The sequence below is a fragment of the Pollicipes pollicipes genome, unplaced genomic scaffold (assembly GCF_011947565.3).
Source record: "Pollicipes pollicipes isolate AB1234 unplaced genomic scaffold, Ppol_2.1 Scaffold_3447;HRSCAF=4054_pilon_pilon_pilon, whole genome shotgun sequence".
Taxonomy (NCBI): Eukaryota; Metazoa; Arthropoda; class Thecostraca; order Pollicipedomorpha; family Pollicipedidae; genus Pollicipes; species Pollicipes pollicipes.
In genome coordinates, this window is record NW_023596297.1 from 22,481,003 (window position 1) to 22,504,905 (window position 23,903).

At 52.6% G+C, this 23,903-nt stretch overlaps 1 protein-coding gene and 1 pseudogene across 1 annotated transcript; both read left to right on the plus strand.

Annotated features, from left to right (window-relative positions):
• Nucleotides 1-408: 408 nt before the first annotated feature.
• LOC119092295 (SCY1-like protein 2) lies at nucleotides 409-13,493 on the plus strand (annotated as a pseudogene).
• A 3,005-nt stretch (nucleotides 13,494-16,498) lies between these two features.
• On the plus strand, nucleotides 16,499-23,730 carry LOC119092643 (protein YIPF6). The gene is made up of 7 exons (XM_037215605.1): nucleotides 16,499-16,709; nucleotides 19,026-19,134; nucleotides 20,088-20,216; nucleotides 20,569-20,647; nucleotides 21,036-21,219; nucleotides 22,434-22,591; nucleotides 23,280-23,730. The coding sequence occupies exons 2-7, from the start codon at nucleotides 19,093-19,095 to the stop codon at nucleotides 23,396-23,398; spliced, it is 711 nt and encodes a 236-aa protein (XP_037071500.1). The 5' UTR covers nucleotides 16,499-16,709; nucleotides 19,026-19,092; the 3' UTR covers nucleotides 23,399-23,730.
• The last annotated feature ends 173 nt before the right edge of the window (nucleotides 23,731-23,903 follow it).

The following is a 23,903-nucleotide window of genomic DNA, read 5'->3' on the forward strand; positions in this document are numbered from 1 at the left end:
TTGGCATGACCAGTGGACGACGAAATCCCACATGCGTTGGCGAGTGATATGATTCTTTGTCGCGCGATGTACGATTCGGCATTTAACAAATTGGATGAGCCGCGCTGGTGGGAAAATAAGAAAAGGCGGATTTTTAGCCCAGGCTAAAGCAAACTGGTCAGAAATAACGTACGATGGGCCTTTGGTCCCCTGGTATCTCCTGTGTGGCATCAAATAGCTATTTTCTAACGTTCTGAACTAAGATGATCTGAAGCAGCCACTGCATCATCAGTCGGCCACGTTCAAGCCACGGGCGTCTAGAAGGGAATCATATCCACGTTTCCGCTCGGATCGAGGATCGAAGAGTTGCTCCTACAAGTGGACGGTCTCGGCGCGAAATATCGCTTTATGACGCAGGGCGGCTGTGAATCATATATGCGGTATCCACGATACACAGGTGCAGACGTTGGTTGGTCCCATATAAGGTAAATATCCGGATTTACGAATACCCTGTGTCTATGAGGAGCTGGAAGCGTTAACAAGTGAAGAATTTGTGTCGAGGGACCCGGGTCTGCCATTGGTAAGTTTTCAGTTGTTCGCCGTAAGGGCGACGGTGGCGGTAGCAGTAAGTAGCAGCAGAGACATGTAGGAGGCACCAGGCGGTGCAGCCACGAGTCAGTGAGTTCACTGGTACATGACATACGTGGTGTTTTCCTGCCATTGAACACCTACCAGGTAGGCAGGCAGATACATGCCCATCATGATTTCTACTTTAGGGCATATGCATCAGATGAGAAGCTATCTGTCACATCAGAACTGTCCAGAGTAACAGCAACATTCCTGCAATAGTTTCAGCATATGCACACTGTAAGTCTGGGAGTCCATAGTTTAGTGTGCATTCACCACCAATATCAGCATATGCAAGCTCATGTTTGGAGGAATTGGGTATAGTGTTTCTAAGGGTGTCAAAGGAAAAATACTCAAAAGACATGTTTCCAGGTAAACAAAATTTGAAAATTCAGGGCTATTTGACCAGGCCTGAGACTGATGCTTGCATGCTACAGGCATAGAGCACTGACATATAAGCACCCTGTAATCAATTATTTTTTTGCAGGCTGGCCCTGGTGCATGACCAGATGGTCTGGATGATCAGCATGCATGAACACACACCATGGGTGCATGGTGTATAAATTGTGGTCAGCATACTTGATGCATGAATTGGCCTGAGAAAAATACAATAATAATCAGATAAAAAGATGTGAACCCTTAGTGTGAGGCCACTTTTCACTACCATTGCATGGTGTTACCCATATTTGCTCTATACTTGATTGCTGCATGATTTTGTGTTGGTGTTAATTGATTATTTAGGTCTGAGGCATTTTTCTTCTCATAAATCCTTATAATCAGGGATCTAACTTTTATGCCAGGATGTGCTAGCACCACCATGCACATTCTGTAATGTTTTCTCAGTGGGAGAGGAAGCAAGGGATGCAAAATATAGATGTTTGGGGGTGGTATACATAAGTAATGTGCTTCTTTTATGTTGTTCCTATACTCATTAGACTCATGGCTGGATCAAGAACCTCACAAAATAGCTCAAATTATGAGTTTTTGACCATATTCAAAGCACACCTAAGCCCAGCCAAATTACAGAACAGATCTTCCAAAATGTTTGTTGATTTGTTTTGTGAGCCGGCTGTGATCACTAAAAAATAGATAACTATAATCAAAGTTGTTTTCAAGATCTTTATCATGCTTGTTTAAAATATTTGAAGTCCCTGATTTGCAATATCAAATTGTATGAGCATGTATGATCAGGTCAGCAATCAGCAGCTTTTATTGTGATTGGAAGGTCATAAGATGTACTCTGCATGATTGGTTGTGTCTCACAGATTCCAGAGAGTGACTGTGCTGTCCAACATTTTCTGTGTTCTTTGGGCTGTTCACCGCCAATGGTATGCTCCTAGTTATTAAAGTAGGTATTATGTTTGGTCCTTTGTCCCGTAGATTTGTTTGCCCAAGGTTTGGCTAACTGGCCACAGATTATAGGAAAGTGGTGTGTGTAAATGCCAGAAGAAATTTTGCAAATATTTGTGTTGTTGTCATTCTCAAACTTATGTGCTGTGTGGAACTCCATCAAACTGTCTTGCTCTATTTTACATATTTATAGCACATATGAATTCTGTAGTGATGAGATGTAGGTGAATCTCATGTTACTGCTGCAAAACATCAGCAAGTAATGTTTATATGCTGAAATTCACCACTTGCATCATGCAGGTCCAGCCCATCTGTATCACCAGACGGCCTGCTTGTTGGCATCAGCACCCACGCCTGCGCTGCAGGCGGCTAAACATCAGCCACCATGGAGATGCTCAACAAGCTGAGGTCGACCGTGTCGCAGGCGGTGTCGCAGGTGTCGGGCGTGCTGCCTGGCAACCCGGTCACCCGCGAGTACGAGGTCTCGCAGCACATCGCCAGTGCCGGCCCTGGTCAGTGCTGCCCCTCCTCCACTGCTCTGACGTCCCTGGCCTGACGGGCGGATGACAGCGGTGGTGATAGGGCGCGGCCGGTGTGGGTGTGCAGCCTTCCACCAGTCATGATGTCCTTGGACGGCTCGCATCGCTGCTGACTCATTTCTTGTCGAAACTTTTCGTCTTCCATACCAAATGCATGTTGTTGTAAATATAATCCAAAGGATGGTGTTAATGTTGTTTTGTTAATACCCATTAGGTATGTGTTGCTGGGTTCTAGTGAGGAGGCATTGTCTTTGTGATTCTGTGTTGGTACTGCAACATGCTTTTATGTAGATGTTTTACATGCTGATTGATGGGGCACTGGGGTGCTGGTACTGGTGATTGAGCTGTGCTCTGGGAAACCAGGGGTACAGGGTTTGGCTTTCTGCGGTGCTCGCCCCTCCTGCCCGGGTGCCTGGCGTCCGCCTGGATGAAAGGCGGGCTCAGGAGCTGAGAGCGTCGTAAGGCTCCATTGGCGGCGACGGCAGCGTGCTGTTGGCTTACGACCACCGCCGGTTTGGCGTGGTGCACGCGGTAGCTGTGGTGCGAGCTGACGCTCCAGTGATGAGTATCGCGGTCTCGTCCGACGTTGTGCTCGGCGCTGTCGACAGGTCTCATGTGGAAGGTGTACTCGGCCGTCAAGAAGTCGACGCGCGAGGAGGCGTCTGTGTTCGTGCTGGAGAAGCGTCTGATGGACCAGTGGGCGCGCCGCGACCGTGACCTGATGCTGGAGACGCTCAAGCAGGGTGTCAGTCAGCTGACGCGGCTGCGGCACCCGCGCGTGCTCACCGTCCAGCACGCCATGGAAGAGTCCAGGTCAGCCGGATGGCCGCGCCGAAGTGGGATGACGCACTTTGTTACAACGCAGAATAGCTCTGAACAGGAGGGGGGGGGGGGTGGGGGGGAGGAAGTTCGAGTATCATGCTTGCAGTCTCTCTGCCAGTTGCCACATATGTCCTCAATTTCTTCGTCCAGAGTTTGTATAATTGCATTCCAGCATTAGCCTGTGTAGCCCTTTTCCATCTCCTCCTGGGTAAATGAATGTGATTCGGGCAAGTTGCTATGAAATCATGTAACGGGTACGTCTCTGTGTTGGGCTGTACGATATAACTGGCAGCGATTCAGTTTGTATCATGGTCAAGTTGTTCACATATGTTAATCCGTAGGTTTGATATTTAATGCTTAAATGTTGTCATTGCCGTGGTAGGCTTCTAGAGACCCCGTTCCCCCATGTCGGTGAGCGCCGACAGCGCCACGTGGTGTCACCTGAGGCCGGACTAACGCATTCCGATGGTCCTCAGGGAGAGTCTGGCCTTCGCCACGGAGCCCGTGTTCGCCAGTCTGGCCAACGTGCTCGGCCAGACGGAGAACACGCCGACGCCGACGCCGGCGGCGCTGCGCGACCACAAGCTTCACCAGGTGGAGGTCAAGTACGGCTTGCTGCAGGTCAGTGGCGCCGCGGGGCCGGCCGGCGCGGACGGAGCCGAGCGACGCGCTCGGTGGACGCAGAGAGGGGTCTCGAGTGCGGCGGGGCTTGGGGTGTGGCATGAGGTTGATGTCAGCTGTCGTGCCTCGTTATCTGTTTGGCCGTGATTGAGTGGTCGGGCCCGCGGAGTTTGAGTGGCATGCGTAGAGTGGTGTGCCATTTCCGTCTGTTTTTTGTTTCCTTTCTTTTTCAAGGTTTCGATACCAACATTGCAATATGCAGCCCGTTCTTCGGCATGGTCCCTGAACGAACACGTTCGCCACCTTGCAGTGATTTTTCACGTTCATTTAGAATTTAAACTGCTCCAAAGTCATCGATTCTGTGAGCTGCAATGGTCAGTCCCCGTGAGGCCCCAGCCTGGTCAGTTTTCAAGCGTTCTCGGTTGTGCATGTGCTCCGGTACGATATGTACCGTGTAGGCTATCGATGGTGTAGTGGTTTAGTTGCGCGTCTGAGAAAACGGGTACGGGGTTCGATTCCCCACGGTGCCCACCCTTCACACCTGGATGATGCCAGAAGTCGGATGTCGGCCCGCCAAGCTCATGAAATACGGATATTCCACTGCATTGATAGGACACGTTTGTGCGGTCTTCGGAGCCGACTAGCTTCAACGGCATATGCACTAGTGTCATCGACATAACCATAGCACTCCCTTCTGTCTTCGCTTCGTTGCCATCATGTAGCAAAAGAGGCTGTACTACTGCCAGAATGATACAATGCTCTGAACCGTGATCCTGAGTGATAGAATGGCGGTTTCGCTTTCCTCTGTACCGGTTAGGTTTGACAGATTTGTCTAGAAGCTATTTTTCTCTTGTTACCGCACCTAAAGCTCCAATTATGACTACGACAGAAATTCTTGACATGGAACACGTCTTCGGTAAACAAAAACTCTCCGAAATGTAACGCTTTGAATGAAGTGGTAAAGAGCGGCAGCAAAAGCAAACTAACCCAGCGGTGACACCAAAATATATAGTAGTTTGGATTGTTCGGTTTGGTCTTTCCTCAGAATGGTGAGATTACACTGTCACATAATTGATAACTTCGGGCTCAAATTTACTCTGCGAATTTTGCAAATCATTCATATGAAACTGGGTAACGCCTGGACGGATCCGCGGGAGCGTCCACTGCGCCTGCTGCCGCCGGCCGCGTGCCGGCCGGGGACATCTGCGGCTGACGGGGTGTCGCCGGGTTGGCAGCTCGGCCAGGGCCTGGCCTTCCTGCACGGCGACGTCAAGATGCTGCACCGCAACCTATGCCCCGAATCGGTGGTCATCAACCGGGCCGGCGCCTGGAAGGTGGCCGGCTTGGAGTTCTGCGTGGCCAGCCGAGCGCCGGCTGACCAGCCGGTGAGCACTCTGACGTGCCGTCTGCCGTCCGGGTACCTGGCTCAAGGGTCACCGTGCGGTGACAAACCCTGACGTGTCGTCTGCCGTCCGGGTACCCGGCCCCCGGCGCAAGGGTCACCGTGCGGTGACAAACCCTGACGTGTCGCCTGCCGTCCGGGTACCCGGTCCCCGGCGCAGGGGTCACTGTGCGGTGACAAACCCTGACGTGTCGTCTGCCGTCCGGGTGCCCGGTCCCCGGCGCAGGGGTCACTGTGCGTGACTAACCCTGAGATGTCGTCTGCCATCCGGGTACCTGGCGCAAGGGTCACCGTGCGGTGACAAACCCTGACGTGTCGTCTGCCATCCGGGTACCCGGTCCCCGGCGCAAGGGTCACCGTGCGGTGACAAACCCTGACGTGTCGCCTGCCGTCCGGGTACCTGGTCTCCGGCGCAAGGGTCACCGTGCGGTGACAAACCCTGACGTGTCGCCTGCCGTCCGGGTACCCGGTCCCCGGCGCAGGGGTCACCGTGCGGTGACAAAACCCTGACGTGTCGCCTGCCGTCCGGGTACCTGGTCTCCGGCGCAAGGGTCACTGTGCGGTGACGAGCCGCCGACCTCGCGTGTGATGTGTGTTGGCTGACGTTTGATCGCTCCGCAGCAGCTAATGCGGTTCGTAACCGACGGCCTCCCCCACTCCAGCTGCTGTCGTCGGTCTGGCTGCGGACCCACGCGTGCTGCTCCGACCCATGCTCCCCTGGCTCCCGTTCGGATGTTACCTGAGGACTGTTCGCCGCGGGGCTGTGGTCGAGGCCGCCATCTGTTTGTCGGAGGTGACCTGACCGCTGACCTGCTGACCTGTGACGGGCAGCCGTCGTGGCCCGTGCCGGAGTACGACCCCGACGTGCATCCGCTGGCGCAGCCGTCACTCGACTACACGTGCCCGGAGGCGGCGCTCTGCCTCGCCTTCACGCCTTACTCGGACATGTACGCGCTGGCCTGCCTAGCGTACGCCATCTTCACCCACGGAGGCACCGTCTTCAACTGCGCCGCCGACTGGTACGCCTACAAGAAGGCCATGAACGAGGTGAGCGTAGGACGCTCGCTGTACACCTCTGCAGCGGTAGGCTTGTCTGATCTGGGCGTACATTCCTGTCGTACTGGCAGCGTTCAGGTCAGGGAACTGGACCAAGGTACATTTTCACGGTTTTCCATAGCGGACGAGGTATGCCAGGCCTTAGAAACTAATGAAGCCGTATACTTTGCCGAGCTAGTACTCTGGTCGCGGGTGCATAAGGCCAAAAGAAATGCTGTTTGGGAGCTTTTTAAGTGGTGCGCAGAGCCTCCTTTTAAACGAACGCCGCGATAACGGGCATGTCACTACGGGAAGCTTAGCTTTGAGAAAGAACTTGAAAAAATGTATTCGCATGCCAACACAGCTAGACTTCGTCCACAAAGAAAGCCCTCTGTGGAAATCGTAGGAGCTACAGTTACAGAGATTATCAGATATTCACTGGCTGAGTATTCACCACCATCCTGTGGTTCGGGTCGTTCCGTGCAGCTGAAGCGCATGCCGCCCAGCCGGCTGGAGGCTGTGCCGTCCGAGCTGCGGGAGACCGTCAAGATGATGCTGAAGCGTGGCGCCCGATCTGCGGCCAGATGCGCATCAGTTCACCAAGGTAATGCTGACCAGCTCACTGAGGTCATGCTCACTAGTCCACCAAGGTAATGCTCACCAGTTCAGGGTAATACTACCCAGTTCATTGAGGTAATACCCACCAGTTCACTGACGTAATGCCCACCAGTTTATCGAGGCAATGCCCATTGCTCCACCGAGAAAGTGGCCTCTAGTTTACCAAAGAAGTACCCATCATTTCTGTAGAGCAATACCTACCAATGTTATGGGAGAGGGTGGGGGGTGGGGGGTGGAGGGGGGGGAGAAGGGGGCATCAATTTCAGTTCGCCTAGGCCATGCCCACTGCTGCCAAGCGGTGCTGAGATGTACACTGCTTGACGAATCGAGGCTGTGTGCATTTTAGTTACCCAATGCAGACCGCTGTACCAAGTGGTTTACCAGGACATGCATTGTGGGGGTCCATTGTGACACCAGATGTATTGCGTGGATTCGTCGATTCTCAGCGACGTTCAAGGCTCTGTCGCCTCCACGTCTCGCGTGTAATGATACATCATGCCCGTACTGTTACAGATCGCCTACTTCGACGATGTTGGCGTGAAGACACTGAATTACTTGGATTCGCTATTTCAATGGGACAACCTGCAGAAGTCCCAGCTTTACAAAGGCTTGCCTCAAATCATTCCCAAGCTGCCACACAGGGTGTGTCTCAATCGGTGAGTGTAGCGTCCAGAAACCCAGTTATGTTATGACACGCTACATTGGTGCAGCGTCGAACTGTCTAAATAATTCCCTCGCCGTTTTATCTCTTTTCTTCTGTTGGAGTTTGATGAAAAGTGAAGAGATGATTCACATGTATTGTTCTGTCGGAGTTTGATTAAGAGTGAAGTGTTGATTCACATGGGTGATTCACAATGGCTTATGGCTGTAAAGCGTTGTTCAGATGCTTAGCATTTGTGACATCTGGTCTGCTTTGATTGACGCCAACAACGCTACCTACCATATTTGGATACATAAACCAGCGTACGAGACGTTTGGTGTGGTAATCGATCCAAATGGTGCCACCATTCTGAGAAATAGATGTTAAGTTTGTATCATACTATGGTGATGCTGGTATTTCATCAAGATGTATAATCAATCAAGCTAGCTGAGCTGACTTGACTGTGATACTGATGGTCCGCTTGCAGAATCCTGCCATGCCTCTCGAAGGAGTTCGTGAATGCGGCCATGATCCCGTTCGTGTTGCCAAACACGATGCTGATAGCGGAGAACTCGAGCCGTGAGGAGTACGTGCAGCACATCCTGCCGCTGCTCGCGCCCGTCATGAAGATCCAGGAGCCGATCCAGGTGCGTTGCTGCCGGGTGGGCCTGCCCTCGTCTGTAAACCTGTTCGCATTCAGTAATTATCATCCTGCATTGAAATTCGTTGATGTTACCATTCGTGGAGGACTTGCTCCTTCCTCCGGTGTTAAGCATATGTTGACGAATTTTTCCCTTACCAAATACAAGCAACTGTTGTGATGTTTTCTTCATTTGATATTATTTGGTTGGTCGTGACTTCAAGCAAGGCAAACGCACGCAAGGTTGTCTGGGGAGAGCTTCGAGTTGTACTTATGATACCAGCTATGTAGTTTACCAGCTATGGAGACGCAGGACGAGCTTCACGCTCTCCTGCGCCATCATCTGCTCGCTGGCATGACCTTGATGGAGCTCCACAACACCCTACGACGCATCATCTGAGCTCGTGACGTCAGAAAGCCAGACGGAAGCTGTGCGGGCCGTCCATGTCGCACTTCCGCCAGCGGCATTCTTGTGTGTGTGGCAGATCCTGTTGATCTTCATGCAACGTCTGGAGCTGCTGCTGAGCAAGACGCCGCCGGAAGCGGTGCGCGCCGACGTGCTGCCGCTCATGTACCGGGCTCTCGAGTCCAACACGCAGCAGATCCAGGAACTGTGCCTCAGCGTCATCCCGAAGGTCGGCAGCCTGGTAGACTACCCGAGCATGAAGAACGCCCTGCTGCCGCGCATCAAGCAGCTCTGCCTCAGCACCGGCTATCTGTCGGTGAGTGCCGTCACCGAGTGTGGGGTGCCCGTCGTGAGAACGGAATCAAGGCATGGCCACTTGTCGGTGAGCGCTGTCACCGACTGTGGCGTGCACTGTCATGAGAACCGAATCAAGGCACGGCTACCTGTCGGTGAGTGCCGTCGCCGAGGGTGGGGTGCCCGTCATGAGAACCGAATCAAGGCGCGGCTACTTGTTGGTGAGCGCCGTCACCGATTGTGGCGTGCATGTCATGAGGACCGAATCAAGGCACGGCTGCCTGTCGATGAGTGCCGTCGCCGAGGGTGGGGTGCCCGTCGCGAGAACCGAATCAAGGCACGGCTACCTATCGGTGAGAGTCGTGTCAGCAAGCAGCAGAGCTTGCTCGTGGTTGCATGCTGTTCGTGATCGTCCCTCTACCTCTACAGGGATATAACTGCCACAATTACGAGTGCGTAATGCTGCGGATCGTGGGCCATGTTCTCGAATCGCCTGAGATTACGGTGATGCGTTACACTCACGCAATTTGCGTTGTGTCAACATTGGACAGGTACGGGGTGTCCGTGTTGCTACCCCCGGTGTCTCCGTCAGAGTTGTTTCGCCCCTCGTGTGACCTCATGGTCTCGACCCATACTGTGACCCCGCGTCCTCGACCCGTACTGTGACCCGTGTCCTCCCCAATGTTTTTGTGCTGTGGCCTTTGTGTCCCCGTCAGGGTGGTTATGTCCCCATCGTGACCTCGTGTGCAGCTTCTGAAGCCGTATTGTGACCGTTGTCCACGTCAGAGCCATTCTGACGCTCCCCTGAAGCCATGTGCCTCGACCTCAGACGCGCGTAAGCTGCCTGGTCTGCCTCGGGAAGCTGCTGCCGCACCTGGACCGCTGGCTGGTGCTGGACGAGGTGCTGCCGCTGCTGCCGCAGATCCCCAGCCGGGAGCCGGCGGTCGTCATGGCTATCGTCGGTGGGTGGCCGCCGACGGCCGACTGCGAGGGGGGAAGGGGGAACGCTCTCACTGCGCGACCCCGATGCCCGAGCGCTCGGCGCTCAGCGAGAGCTGCGGAACGACGGCACCCGGTTAAGGAGATCACTCGGCAGAGATCTCTTAGAATAATGTGAAAGCTGGCATTGTTGCAGTGACCCGCTGGATGACCTGTGATCGGAGCGAATGCCTGGCGTGTCTCGAGATCGCTGCCTGCGGTGTTAGCACGCATCCATTGGGATGACCTGGTACACAGGCAACCGTCACGCACGTGCCCATCTGGTACACTTGTAGCCATCACCTCCTTCGTCTGGCCCTTGTGTGAGGTCCCACTTATGATATAATCGCGCGACTGCCGAAGCCTCCTTAACTGGCCCCGCTTACCGCCGTCGCCCGACCTCTCGTGTTCGCAGGCATCTACAAGGTGACCCTGAGCAGCGACAAGCTCGGCATGACGAAGGAGGTGATGGCCACCAAGGTGCTGCCGTTCCTGATGCCACTGGCCATTGAGAACGGGCTGGCCGTGTCTCAGTTTGACGCCGTGATGGTGCTGGTGCGGGACCTGTTGGAGCGCGTCGAGACAGAACACCGCGACAAGCTGACGCAGCTCAACGCCATGAAAGACGAGCAACAGTGAGTCAGCCAGCCGACACTGCCAGGGGGGGGGGGGGGGCGGGGGGGGGGATCCAGGAGTTAGGTGTGGAACTACTGAGGGGTTGGTAAGCATATTGGCAGACAAGGCGGGGAATATAGCCAAACGCTGTCCATTTGTACTGGGACATGATATTTTTAGAATACGTTTTGGACTGTCACACACGGGCTACTGCATAAAAACAACACTCGCGGTTTTTTCATGTTGTGAAATCTACACTTTGCCGAGCCAATTTGGTTGGGAGCATTGCTGATTTTTCCACCGCATGCAGCGGCTGAGTGGGCACTGTCCGGCCGAGGCACTGTCTTTAGGCGCCCTGCGTGGCTTGTGTGCCTGGATGTTAAAGGAATCAACCCACCAAAAAGAAGTCGAATTGTATTTTATGGAGCGAACAGAGCATTAATTCTTGTCATAGTTTTACAACCTTCAACAATTGCCGTGCTCCGCTCCAGCGCTGTGGACTTGCCGTAATAAAAGTGCTGTCAGGTAATGCTCGTCTCCTACTGGGCGAGTACCTATTAAGACAAAAGCTGCAGAAGTATTACAGTGTAAAAGTCTCGGCAAAAAGAAACATACCACATGCATCAAGACGAGCAAACAGTAACGGTCCATCCACGCCGCTCAAAAACAATGTTTTGGCTGGTCCAATCACTATAATGATGTGGTCCGGGCGAAACGCTCAGTCGTTGAACCGAGGCGGCGGTGTCCAGCGTCGAGTGCCATCGTCAGCCGGCGCTAAGCGTTTGCTGTATGACCGCTCAGTCCATCCGCCGTGATCCGGAGCGATGTTGGCTGTGTGGGCACACAGTCAGGCCGCCGCTGTCCTGTAGTCCCTGTGACTCGAGACATTGTTGGCCGTGTGGGCACTCAGTCGGGCCGCCCCTGTCGGACCACCTGTCCCCTGTCGGACCCTTGTCCTGGAGTCCCTGTGACCCGAGACATTGTTGACCGTTTGGGCACTCAGTCGGGCCGCCCCTGTCCTGGAGTCCCTGTGACCCGAGACATTGCTGGCCGTGTGGACACCCCTGGCTGGTCGGGCCGCCCCTGTCCTGGAGTCCCTGTGACCCGAGACATCGTTGGCCGTGTGGGCACCCAGTCGGGCCGCCCCTGTCGGAAAACCTGTCCACTGTCGGGTCCCTGTCCTGTAGTCCCTGTGACCCGGGTCGGTGCTGGCCGTGTGGGCACCCAGTCGGACCACCCCTGCCCAGGAGTCCCCGTGACCCGAAGCGGCGTTCGCCGTATGAGCACCCAATTGCGCTGTCCCTGTCCTGGAGTACCTGTGAGACGGTGCGGGCGCGCCTTTTGCAGGAAGGCGCTGAACGCGTCGCTGGCGCAGCCGGAGCCCGGGCAGCTGGTGGCGGCCGCCGGTCCCACCTCGGCCATGGACAAGGTGAGACCGCCGGACGGGTGGCAGTCTCACGCGATGGCTGCGCCGCTCAGCCCTGCACTCCGGTCTTGCGAACTACTGCGAACGCCTGCCGAGTCGCGCAGTCACAGGTGGTCAAAGTCACGTAGGGGTTCGCCGACCCTGGCCGGCCCTCGACGTACCTGCGCAGATAGGGGCGCACGCTTGATATTGATCATCCCATTGACCACTGCGCTAGCGTCTGGCGTGGGATGCGGTGTGCGACGGAGCAGGCAGTGAACTGTATTTGCATTCGAATTGCGTTTCAAATGGGTAGTTTTGATGGAAGCAGCATGACTCGGACGGCTTCGCTTCCAGACGCTTAGTCGGGAGAGGGGGAGGGGCGTACGTCAAGAGCCTGGGCCTGTTCACCCCCTGCGACCGCCGGTGCCTCGCCCACGCCCTAGGCCGCGCCCCATACATCCCAGCCCGCCCCATGCCGCGCCCAGCACATCTCAGCCCGCCTCATGTCTCGCCCAGCACATCTCCCCCCCCCCCCACGTCGCGCCCAGCACATCCCGCCCGCCCCACGTCGTGCCCAGTACATCCCAGCCCGCCTCATGCTGACTTCGCTGTCACTGTTCGTCAGATGTTCGGCGAGCTCGGCATCGGCGAGTTCACGTCAGGCCCGAGTCTAGCGCCGCCCGCGACGCGTGGGGCGCCGTCCACGGCCGGCGCCGGTGCCGCCGCCGCCGCCGGACCGCAGCCGCTCAGTCTCGAGGAGAAGCAGCGCCGACTGCGCCAGCAGGAGGCGGCCGCCCGGCTGGGCGGACAGGCGCCGCTGACGGCCGCCGGCGCTGGATCGGCGCCATCGCCGGCGCCGCCGCCGCAGAACGGCCGGCCGCGCGATCTCACCGACTCGCTCATCAGCAGCAACCTGAACATGATGGCGCTGCCTCCGGCGGCCGCTGCACCGCAAGCCCGCCCGCAGGGCTCAGGCGCCGGCTTCCAGGGCTCAGGCGCCGGCTTCCAGGGCTCAGGCGCCGGCTTCCAGGGCTCAGGCGCCGGCTTCCAGGGCTCAGGCGCCGGCTTCCAAGGCTCGGGCAGCGGACTCCAGGGCCCGAGGACCGGATTCCAGGTGTCTGGTCCCGGCTTTCAGGGGTCTAACGGGTTCCAGAGCTCCCGTCCAAGCTTCCAGAGCGCGAACGGCGGTTTTCAGGGTTCGAATGCTGGCTTTCAGGGCCCCAGCGGCGGTTTTCAGGCTTCTGCTGGCGGCTTCCAGTCCTTCCAGGGCCCCGGTCCCGGGTACCGGCCGGGCGGCGGCCCGATGATCGGCGCGCCGGGGTTCGGCCGGCCGGCGTTGCCCGCGCCGCTCTCCCAGCCGGCCGGCTGGGCTCAGGGCGGCCCCCAGCCGGCGCTCGGTCTGGGCATGGGCGCTGTGCGGCCGCCGCTTGGCGCCATGGCGTCCATGCAGTACGGCGGCGCGCCCGCCCAGCAATCAAAACAGCTGTCAGCTAACGAGATCAGCGATCTGCTGAGTTAGTGACCGCTGATGACCGATAGACGCGGGCGGGCGCTGCGAAACCGGAGGTGGCCGGCGGCGGGCTGTCGAGCTGGATGTGACTTCGGGCGGCCGATGCCGACGCAGCTCGGCTCGGCTTAGCTAGCGGACGCCCGCTCAGCCGGAGACGGTCGGTGGGCCGCGTCAGCAGGGGCCAGTCGCAGGTCACCGCCGACCGCTGGATCTGTCGCACATCATGGCAGCTGTGGGGAAGGGCGCGGGGGGGGGGGGTGCGGATGCCGCCAGCCGAGCGGACAGTGGCCAGTTGTGTGGTGGACTGCGCGGCTGGTGGCCGTCTGGGAGCTAATGCGCACCGCACGCTCCCCGGCCATCGTGAAGCCGAGCGCAATACCGGCAGTGATGAAGTCTCGTGTTGTGTGCGCTAAATGCGACGTGATCCGGAGGCAGCGAGCTTTAACGGTTACCGAGTCTGTGTTTTATGCGTCGAGATTGTGTGTATTGTGGTGGGGTGATGAGTCGGGCCTACCGACCGCATACATTCCGATGTTACGCGTCAGAGCTACTTTAAAAATGTGTGGGCGCACATCAATATCCATGTATGTTTTGCTGAGGTGCTCGTTGGCGGTGTAACAATTGCATATTTATCGCCTGGTGACCTGTTCTTTTCAGTGTTTTTCGTCAACATTCCGTGCTTTGACCTGATGTTATCACTTGGGTTTATTTTATTGGTGTTGAAAAGTTGTTTAAAGCACGGAAGTCGGTGTCTGCGGGGAGTTTCCATCAAGGCATGTCCTCGAATAAACTATGTCTGACGATTTTCGACTCGCTCGCCTGCTCAATTCTTGCAGCCCATAGAACGGACAATGACAAGGGAAATCTCAGGAGGCATGCTCTGAACATCGTACCAAAGAAACGTTGACTCGGGATAGCACATCGAAAGTGGGTGGTTGTTTTTAGACATAACAACTGGCGACGGGCATGTGGCGAAATGCAGATGCCGCGAATGTGCGTTGGATGTAGGCGGCGCTGATGGCGGCGGAGCGCTGCCCGGCGGCTCAGAGTTGCCCACGGAGAAGGCCAGCAGGTCTTGACCGCTGCCACCATCTTTGATGGCGTCGCGTGAGCAGCTTCACACTTCAAGCACGACAAAATCTGGCGCTCTTACCGTTGTGCGGGCCGCTGGATGGACTCTCCGACCAATCGGACCTCACTGACGGTATGATGCGTCAGCACCACCACCACCATCCCGACGTGTTCCAGAGAAGAACGGTGCTGCTGTGGCATCCCAAAAAGCCCAAGCTGTTCAAAAGGTAGCGTCCAAATCTCATCGACTCCAGTGGCAATTACGCTCCGGGTAGGAAGCACATACTCATTGGTGAACAGTTATAGTTTGTACCGGCATGCAAATCGCCCCGTCTTTGAGTCTCGGTTTGGCGGGGGGGGGGGGGGGGGCGGAGGGCAACACTTGATTAGAAGGGTCAACCTAACCTGAAACCCGCGGAGATTACTAACCGAAAATGTCATTGGATGATACAATGTAAAAAATTGCACTTACGGGGCAACATTTAGAATGCAAATGTTATTCTAAGGAAATTTGAAGAACACGCTCCTTACGCCGTGCTCACATCAATGTGTATAGGTGGGTCTTCCAACCTCATCCCCACCGTCGTGAAGCATGCATTCCACATTCATATCCTTGTGCAGCGAGATCAGAATCCTCGGGCAAAGGGAGGGATTAAACGTCCGACCAAACCTGTTGGCTGCCCCATGCTTCGAGCCAATGACCCCGTTTGACATGCAACCTTCACCATTTGATGCTACTTGGTCGATAGCCCACCCTTTACAGAACATGGTGACCCTGATTCAGGTCAAAGGTCACCAGAATCGGTCAGAACCACCAAAATTGGCTGCAGACAACGCAATGCTCCCAGCCTATGGCACCGATTGGCACGAAACCTTCACCGATTGATGCGCCATAGTCGGCATATTAGTTATCTTTACCAGAACATTTGCGTCAGGTCTAAGGCTACCAAAAACGGCTGACACGACCAAAATTGGCTGCATACGACGCCATGCTCCAAGCCTTTGGCACCTTCACCTTCACCAATCGACGGCTTTAGTCGATGTCCTATCCTTCACAGAACATGGTGACCTTTAAGCAGAACAAAGATCCCCAAAATGGAAGCCGGCGACCATATTTTTCGTTTTTCTGTACTTGTGGTGACCTTTGACCTGACCTAAAGTAACCATGTACTGGAAAGGATAGGGTATCGGCTGGCGCATCGATTGGTGAGGGTTTTATGCCAACCGGGGCCATATGCTCTGTGCATGCGGCTGTCTGCAGCCAATTTTGGTGCTCTTGGCCGGTTTTGGTGACCTTTGACCTAACTCGATTCTTCCCAGGACCGTGTTCCGAGAAGGAATGAATATCGACTATGGCGCATCCATTGGTGAATATTTCACCGTAATCGGTGACATAGGCTCGGAGCATGGATGTTGTCTGCGGCCAATTTTGGTGGTCCGGGTCGTTCTTGGTGACCTTTGGCCTGACCCAAAGTCGCCGTGTTCTGAACAGGACAGTATATCTACTACGTCGCGTCGAGTGGTGAAGGTTCCTTGCCGGACGGTGCCACATGCTCAGAGCATGGGGTCGTTCGCTTGATCAAGGTCACCACGTTCTGCGAAGAATAGGTTACCGACCAAGCGGTATCGAATAGTGAAGGTTTCACGTCAACAGTACCACAGGTTCGGAACATGGGGCTGTCAGCAGCCTTGGTCGGCCTTTCAGTCCCTCCCTCGGGTACAAATGTAAGGTACTCAAGAAAAGACAAAAATATTACACGGTAGACCATTTGTTCGTAATAACAAAAAAGCCGCCAACGTTTGGCGTGATATACAGTACTGACCAATGAAATGCTCGCTCAGACGACTGCCCAAATTCTGCAGCAGAAAACGGTAGAGTCCTCCCACCAATGAGTCTTTTCTAGCCCATGTTGGACAGACCTAATGATTGAGGCATAACATTGCGCACAAAAGTGTTCCTTTCGGATTTGCGATAAGCTTTCAATACACTGAAACCAATTACCAAGCTGTATCGTAGTTTGTCTGGGGTGGTTTTCGGCGGCCTTTGGAGTGGATTTTTGGTCGGCAAACGGTGGCACACGACAAGGGTGTTGTATTGCCGTGACGGCGAGGCGGTCTGCAGCGCCGTGGTGAACAGGGTCGGTTGGCGCAAAGGTGAGAAATGTTGTAGGTACGTGGGTAAGGCTTTGGCATAAACATGTCGGCATGAACGGTTTGTGTACCCGCGTGTTAAGTACCTACGTGCCAGTCGGACATATAATGCCTAGCATAAGTGGGATATGCCATGTAAAGCCATGCAGTGTGGCTCATTATTCCACATGTCTGTCATTCAGACTGACAAAACTAACAATATGCTGTTGGCAGTAGGATTTTCTGCTCTACAAATGTCCCTGCAAATAGCTGACTTCGTTTCGACTTATGGGTGCATGGTGGCCAAAGCTGTCAGTGCACCCCTAAGTGCCAATATCATCATCATCATCAAGCATGGTTGCCACCAAGTTCTATGCACCAATGTTTGTGTGGCAATGATGTGTGCCAGTGTTTCAAGGAATTGTGGTGTTGCGTAACTTGTCTCAAGCAAAATACTTCCTACACTTCTTCAGCCAATGTTTTTTTGGAAAATCTATAGCAATTTAGCCTGGTCTGAGTTTAACACAGTGGTGTTCCAGGGTTGGTTCATGCCTTGACCTTTGATTATAATATTTCATTACAACCACATAACCATCAATTGATTGACAAACATTGGTTATGACCAAGTGATGGTGGTGGTGGTTGAGGTACTTTTGATAGTGCCAGTTTTGAATGTAAGGGACTGATGATGTTTCTTCTTGCCTTAGGTTGCCATATTGGGCAGGCAAAACCTCCTGTGATGTGATGGGAACTTAAAATACTGCTGGTGTGTTGATCATGGTCTCTAAGCTTCCATTCAGGTCCAGGTACTCAAACAATCTCATTTAAGAAACAATCTCATTTAAGAGAAGTCACCAATATAGGATCTCACGCATGCAGCCCAGTGTAAATCAAGTCAAGGTTTAAGCTGTTCATTCAGCTGATGTCAATAATACCAGTGCAGATGGGAAAGTGTTCCAGTCATTTACAACATTGGTGCTGATCAGGTACTGATGGACAAGAGTCTAAGCTTGAGGTTTTACAGCTTCCTTTGGCATCCTCTTGTCACTTAAGGGGTGTTTCTTGTCTGGGATTTATCCACCACAGGGGCATATCACCCGTCTGAAACATTTGGAGCACTGCAACCATGTCTCTTCTGCAATGATAGTGGTACAGCCAGGGTGGTTGGGGGAGTCGAGGCCTTTTGACATATGACCAGCACCTCACTTTGCAGGCAAGATGCATAGGTTATTGATGAACCATCTCCAGCCCTTCTTCATGCAGCTTGTATTATATACCCCAGGTGATGTCATCATGCTAAGCAATTAACATCCCATTGTCATGTAGAGCATTGACAGTGTAAAATCATCAATGTTGGCAAGTGATCACTTCACCACCATCAGTATCTGGTTGGCCTCAGAAATTCTCAATGTAATTATTCTTCTTCTCTCTAAATTCTTCTCTCTCCATCCTTTGGAACATGATACACACCTTAATGTCATCCTCAACCAGGTTGACTGCTCTTCATGCTTCTTTATATGTGATGTGGTCTGTAATAGAAAACAGAATGAAAACCTTTTCTGAGGTCTGAGTACTCCACATCCACTGGCTCCTAGTCATACAGGAGCTCCTCAGGAATTCGTCTGGAGGAACACAGGTGGCATGAAGGAGTCCATTCTCCAGGAAGTATTTAGTTTGACTTTGTCTTACAAAATGGCTAGTCCCTTCATCTGTGAAAATGCTGGCAAAGAGTTTGCAGAGAACATTGGGCCTTCCTCATTGCTAGTGATTAACAACCCTGTTGCCTCACATACCCGTGTCAAAGGTTTCTGTCAGGCTTCTTGAAGTCATTGCAACACCACACAAACCAGAATGGCTCAGAACATCTTGTATCTGGGTGTTCTCTAGCCATAGTCCTATTTTTCTCCAGCCTCACAGCTCTCCAGTTTATGTAAATATTTTTTGGGAGTCTGTATTGTCTTGATGGGGCAAAGCTCAGCAGCTGTGAGGCTTCCTCAAGATGGGTATTTTTTTTATCTGGGATCATAGTAATCTAAATCCATAAATCTAAGCATGCCTGCCAAACCTTCACAATTTGTGAGTATCAGCTGTCCTAGATGAGGGGTTTGCAGCCCACAATAGCATACCAATATGCACCTGATGATGAAATGTTCACCATTTTTTCTCCCAAAACACTTGAGATGTCACCTACCTGAGTAGTGTATTGGCTGCCAAACATTGTTGAAATATAAATCAAAATTGTTTCTTGCTCGTGTTTTGTATCTTCCTTGTAGACACCCATTACCAAGTGCACACAGTTTATCAGCAGCTCTTATTTGGTAATCTTTTTTTCTTTCACAGCCCATTTGCCAAGCCCAATTACAGAGAAGGGTACAAAGCAAGCTACAATCGTCCTACGATCTGCATTATGGCTGTTGATCCTGGAAAAGAGATGAGCGTGGACCTTCTGGTGAGTAATGTGAATCTGGTGCTGTCACATCCTATCAAAGCTCTCAAGCCTTGCTGTAGTATCATCATACTTGACCAAAGATGTAATGAAGTGCTCCTTGCCCAAAACTAGACATTATGTGAGCTACCCATTGATGTGGCAGCATTTATTTTGAATCCAATAGCTTTTACTGAGGCCCAGATTAAAAAATGATTGACTTGGCTCAGATTCAGAGTGAGTATCACATATAGCAATTTTCTCAAACAAATGTTTAATTCAAATTGTCATTTTAGAAGCAACTTTGAATCAAATTCTGATTTTAATCTCAAATGTCCTCTGGTTGAGTCAATTATATTCATCCAGAGTTTAATCAGGTCCAAGATAGACCGCTCTCCAGTTCTTCGTGTTTCTCAAATATGTAGCATATTGACTCATAATTTTTTCCAGACGTCATCCATCGTTCTCTTGTAGTAGCGAAAGCCATACGGGACACTAATTCGTGACGGGCACACATGCTCTGTTATGTTAGTAGTTTCTAGAACTATCGTTAGCTCCTTATTGTAAGTATGAAAAACGACCCAAATTGTCTCTGCTGCTCTAATTTGACACGAAGCTGCGGGTGAAAACAAGTAGCTGGCAGTTTTACATTTCGACGAACAAAATATGTACGGACATCAAACCGAGTGTTCATTTGCGCGTAGTGCGGTACCTACCGATTTGACATGAAGCTGGGGCTGAAAATCGGTAGCTGCCAATTTTACATTGAGACGGACAAAATATGTGTGAACATGGAACTGAGTGTTCATTTGCACGCACTTCGTTACCTACTGATTTGCGTGCGATATGACTGATAATAAAACGACGCACCAGCCCGGTGCTTCACATGTGGGCAGTAACAGTGACAAAAACATGTCTTTCTGTTTTGATCCGTACTACTCGTGATTTACGAGCTGTGTCGCTGTTCTGGCCGGCAGATGTACGAGGAGTCCAGCATGGATCCGTCGGACGTCGGCGGCCAGATTAACGTGCCGGGCCAGCCGTCCCGGGCCGCCGACGGCTCGGTGGAGTACAACACTCTGGACGAGCCCATCCGACAGACGATCGTGCGTGCTGGGAGAGCCGCCGAGCCCGCTGCCGGCCACTGCTTGGCGCGGCGGTCGAGCGCGCTGCGGTCTGGCCAAACGTGCCTCGCGCAGTTTAACGTGCTGACGTATTTAAGATATCGGGCGACGCACACTGTGTGTCTAGATGATTGTTTTTTCTTGGTTTTCGCCAATGTCTGCAACGTTTTGTGTGCCATGTTTGTCATATGACTATTCACTGGTAGTCCTAAAAACCCCATTTATCCATCGGTCCAGTATGCTTCTAATTGATAATCTGTCTTTGGCTACGGAGCATTTTTTGTGCGTTTGAGTACTTTTCAATATCAGTAAACCACGTCATATGACATTTCAGATGCGTGATTTGAAGGCGGTCGGAGCGAAGTTTTGGCACGTTATGTACCCTCGGGAGAAGAAGGCACTGCTAAAGGAATGTAAGCCATCGTATTAAACACTTGACACGATTCGACTGGCATTTCGTTTCGAAGGCATTGCGCTGACTCAGTGAATCATCTTGAAATAAGTTGAATATTTGTGTTGCATAGTAGAATGCCTCGTTTTGAAGGTATTCAGCTCGTCCCAAATCGATTGGCAATGTTTGATTGCTTTTCTGCATTTGTCAGATATCGTGTTTTCACTGCGTGAAAGGGTGCCGTTGCGATTTCTGGTTCGTCTTTTTCAAAAATTGTGGTTTTCATCTTCTCGAGCTTTGGGAGCCCTATGGCATTCTTCTGTTGTCAGCGGTTTTCGTGCCTGTCATGTGTTTGAGTGGGTCCCCTACGGCTGTCGGCGTGTAACCGACCGCCGTTCGCCCGGCGTCAGGGGACCTCTGGGGGCCGCTGATCCTGTGCACGGTGCTGGCCGTGATGCTGCAAGGCGCGCCGGAGCCGGCCGCCGCCGGCGTGGCCGCCAACGACGGCGGCCCAGAGTTCGCCGAGGTGTTCGTCATCATCTGGATCGGCTCGGCCGTGGTCACGCTCAACACCAAGCTGCTGGGCGGATCCATGTGAGTTCCGCTCTGGCCGGCCAACAGGCTTCCATGGACCGCGAAGGGAACCTGGTGATGCTGTAGCGACGTGCGTAAACCTCGTGTCATCCTCACGTTATAGCACCGCTTGGATCAGGCGGTACTGGTTGTTGTGATGCTGTAGCGACGTGCCTAATCCTCGTGTCATCCTCACGTCAAAGCACTGCTTGGTTCAGGCGGTGCTGGTTGCCACGTCATGGGTGTCTCAGTGTCGTTTGTTTAAGTAATCGCCTCTTGGATGGTGTTTTCTTCTTGGATCTGCTCATCACAAGCACACGTTGTGCGCGCCGGACTCCCGGTTGCCCCGGGCCGCGTGCCCCACGCGAGCCCAACGACCCGTGTTAGGTTCGGTACGTAACCCATGACGTCGCGTGGCCCGGCTGAACCGTGGTGACCCTGCTTTGTGGCAAAAACACTGCTTTTTTCTAGAGCCACGTTAAGGTTAATCTGGCTCACATTTGTTTCATATTTACCGTGGATGTTTCGCATCTAAAGCGCATCTGAGATGAATGCAATACTGTCTCCATCCATGCTGGTTTTGCATGATACACCAACAATTGTTATCATAATTACTTGGAAAATTATGCGTTATGAAACCATCGTGCAATGTTATTTGGCTTCCTGGATTGGTTTTGCTGGCTGCACATAACCAGTAATTTGAAATCAAAGGGAGAATCGCACAAGTGATGCATTTCACTTCCAAAGCCGTGATATATTCTATCAAGGTTTAAATCGTGCGACCCTGAAAGGATCAAATCTGGTCACAAAGGCTTTGGTTTGGCCTATTTGGACCTTAGATAACATGACCATTGGTAAACAGAACGACAGTAATACACTTCATTGTGGTATAAATCGGAAGAGGAGTCTTGAAACCCGGCATATAGGACATTTTCTGTCAGAATAAGGGTTGTCTTTTTTTAGAAATTTGTCACCTATGTCACCTCGAGAAAGAGATCACAATTATTGATCCGTCGAATTCAGGAATTTCAAATTTCATCTGTGGAAAACGTGCGCTAGCTCAGGTACCCAAACTTTCATCGCTGCCCTCCAAACTGGTCAAAATTGTTCCGAACACGTCTGGAAAAAAGACTGGCCCCTTCCTTCTCTTTTGAACTCTTCGGTCTGGCTGCTATTACCTGCTGAACAGCGCCCAGCGTGTTAATGCCGGTTGCCTGACTGTTCCTGGGCGGCAGTTCTTTCTTCCAGAGCGTGTGCGTGCTGGGCTACTGCCTGTTCCCCACCATCGTGGCACTGCTGCTGTGCTGGCTGGTGCTGCTGTTCCCGCAGACGACAGCGCTGTTCGTGCTCCGCCTGCTCTTCACGTGCGTCGGCTTTGGCTGGGCCACATATGGTGAGTCCTCACGACCTGTTGCAATCCCAGGCACGTTATGGCAGACGAAAGCAATTCATGCCACTAGAAAACTAAAAGTACCTTGCTATGATTTTGTTTTCATGGTAAATCTGCCGGGCTCAGGCTGCGTTGCCGTCGTCCGCGGCATGAAACGTTGCAAGCGGCACCATTCATGGTCGTCGCCGTGCAAGCCGTCGTGCATCTACCGACATTTCGAGCGTGTTCTGAACTGATCGTAAGCGTTCTGGTCGGTCTTAGCGGCATGCGCGCAGTTCGGGCAGAGATTCAGTATCGTTTAAGCATCCGTTTTAGGTGTATATATATATATATATATATATATATATATATATATATATATAGTACATATATATCAGAGGTCACTTAGTGCCCATGTATAGAAGCAGCTTGCACATTGGTTGCAGGCATTGTCTTTCCACTTTGTCGTGAAACTGTTGACGTGTGTCCGTAATGTGAAACATTACGGACCTAAAGGTACGTAACGATAACAGATGCGAGGATAACAATATAACAATAAAGGTAAATGTAACAAAAAATAACGATAAAGGCGAAGGTAACAAATGGTACCAGGGACTCGTAGACTCGCACTATCGGGGCATAGAAGATTGATAATGAATGTAAACTCATTCGGTTTGGATGCGTGTCTGAACTTCGCGCGGCGTTGTTTCAGCGTCCGTCAAGTTCTTGGGAGACAGCCAGCCCGCGTCCCGCAAGGCTCTGGGAGTCTATCCCATCTTCCTCTTCTACTTCGTGATATCGTGGCTCGTGATCTCACACTCCGACACGTAGGGGTGCGGGGTGAAGTGAGGGTGCAACTGTTTTATTGTTTGTGTTGCACGGTGTAACACTGGTTTTGGCGCCTGTGTGTATGCGTGAAAAGCTGCAAGCTCTTGACGTGCGCAGCCACAAGTTGCCGCTAAGCTATGTGTTTCGCCGTCTCATGCTGACCAATTTGATTTCATGCATTAGCTTGGAAATCAACTTACGAGAAACTTGGGCGTTGGCATGTTTGACGAGGAGTGGGGATTCAAATCTTGTGTGCTGTTCATTTTTTTTAATGTCAAATTGCAATGCCACCAGTATCTTGAAAATACACATATGAATGCTCGCTTTCGGATTGTAGATCTGACGTGTGTCTACCAACGTGTAACAGTACGCTAGGCCACGCCGCAAGTGGCGGCGTGGGACTAGCGAGGTGACATGTGAAGCAGTATTCACGTGATGACACAAAGACTCCGTGCAAATACAACATTCTTACCGATACATGAGGCATACATTTAACCTTGCAACTAGT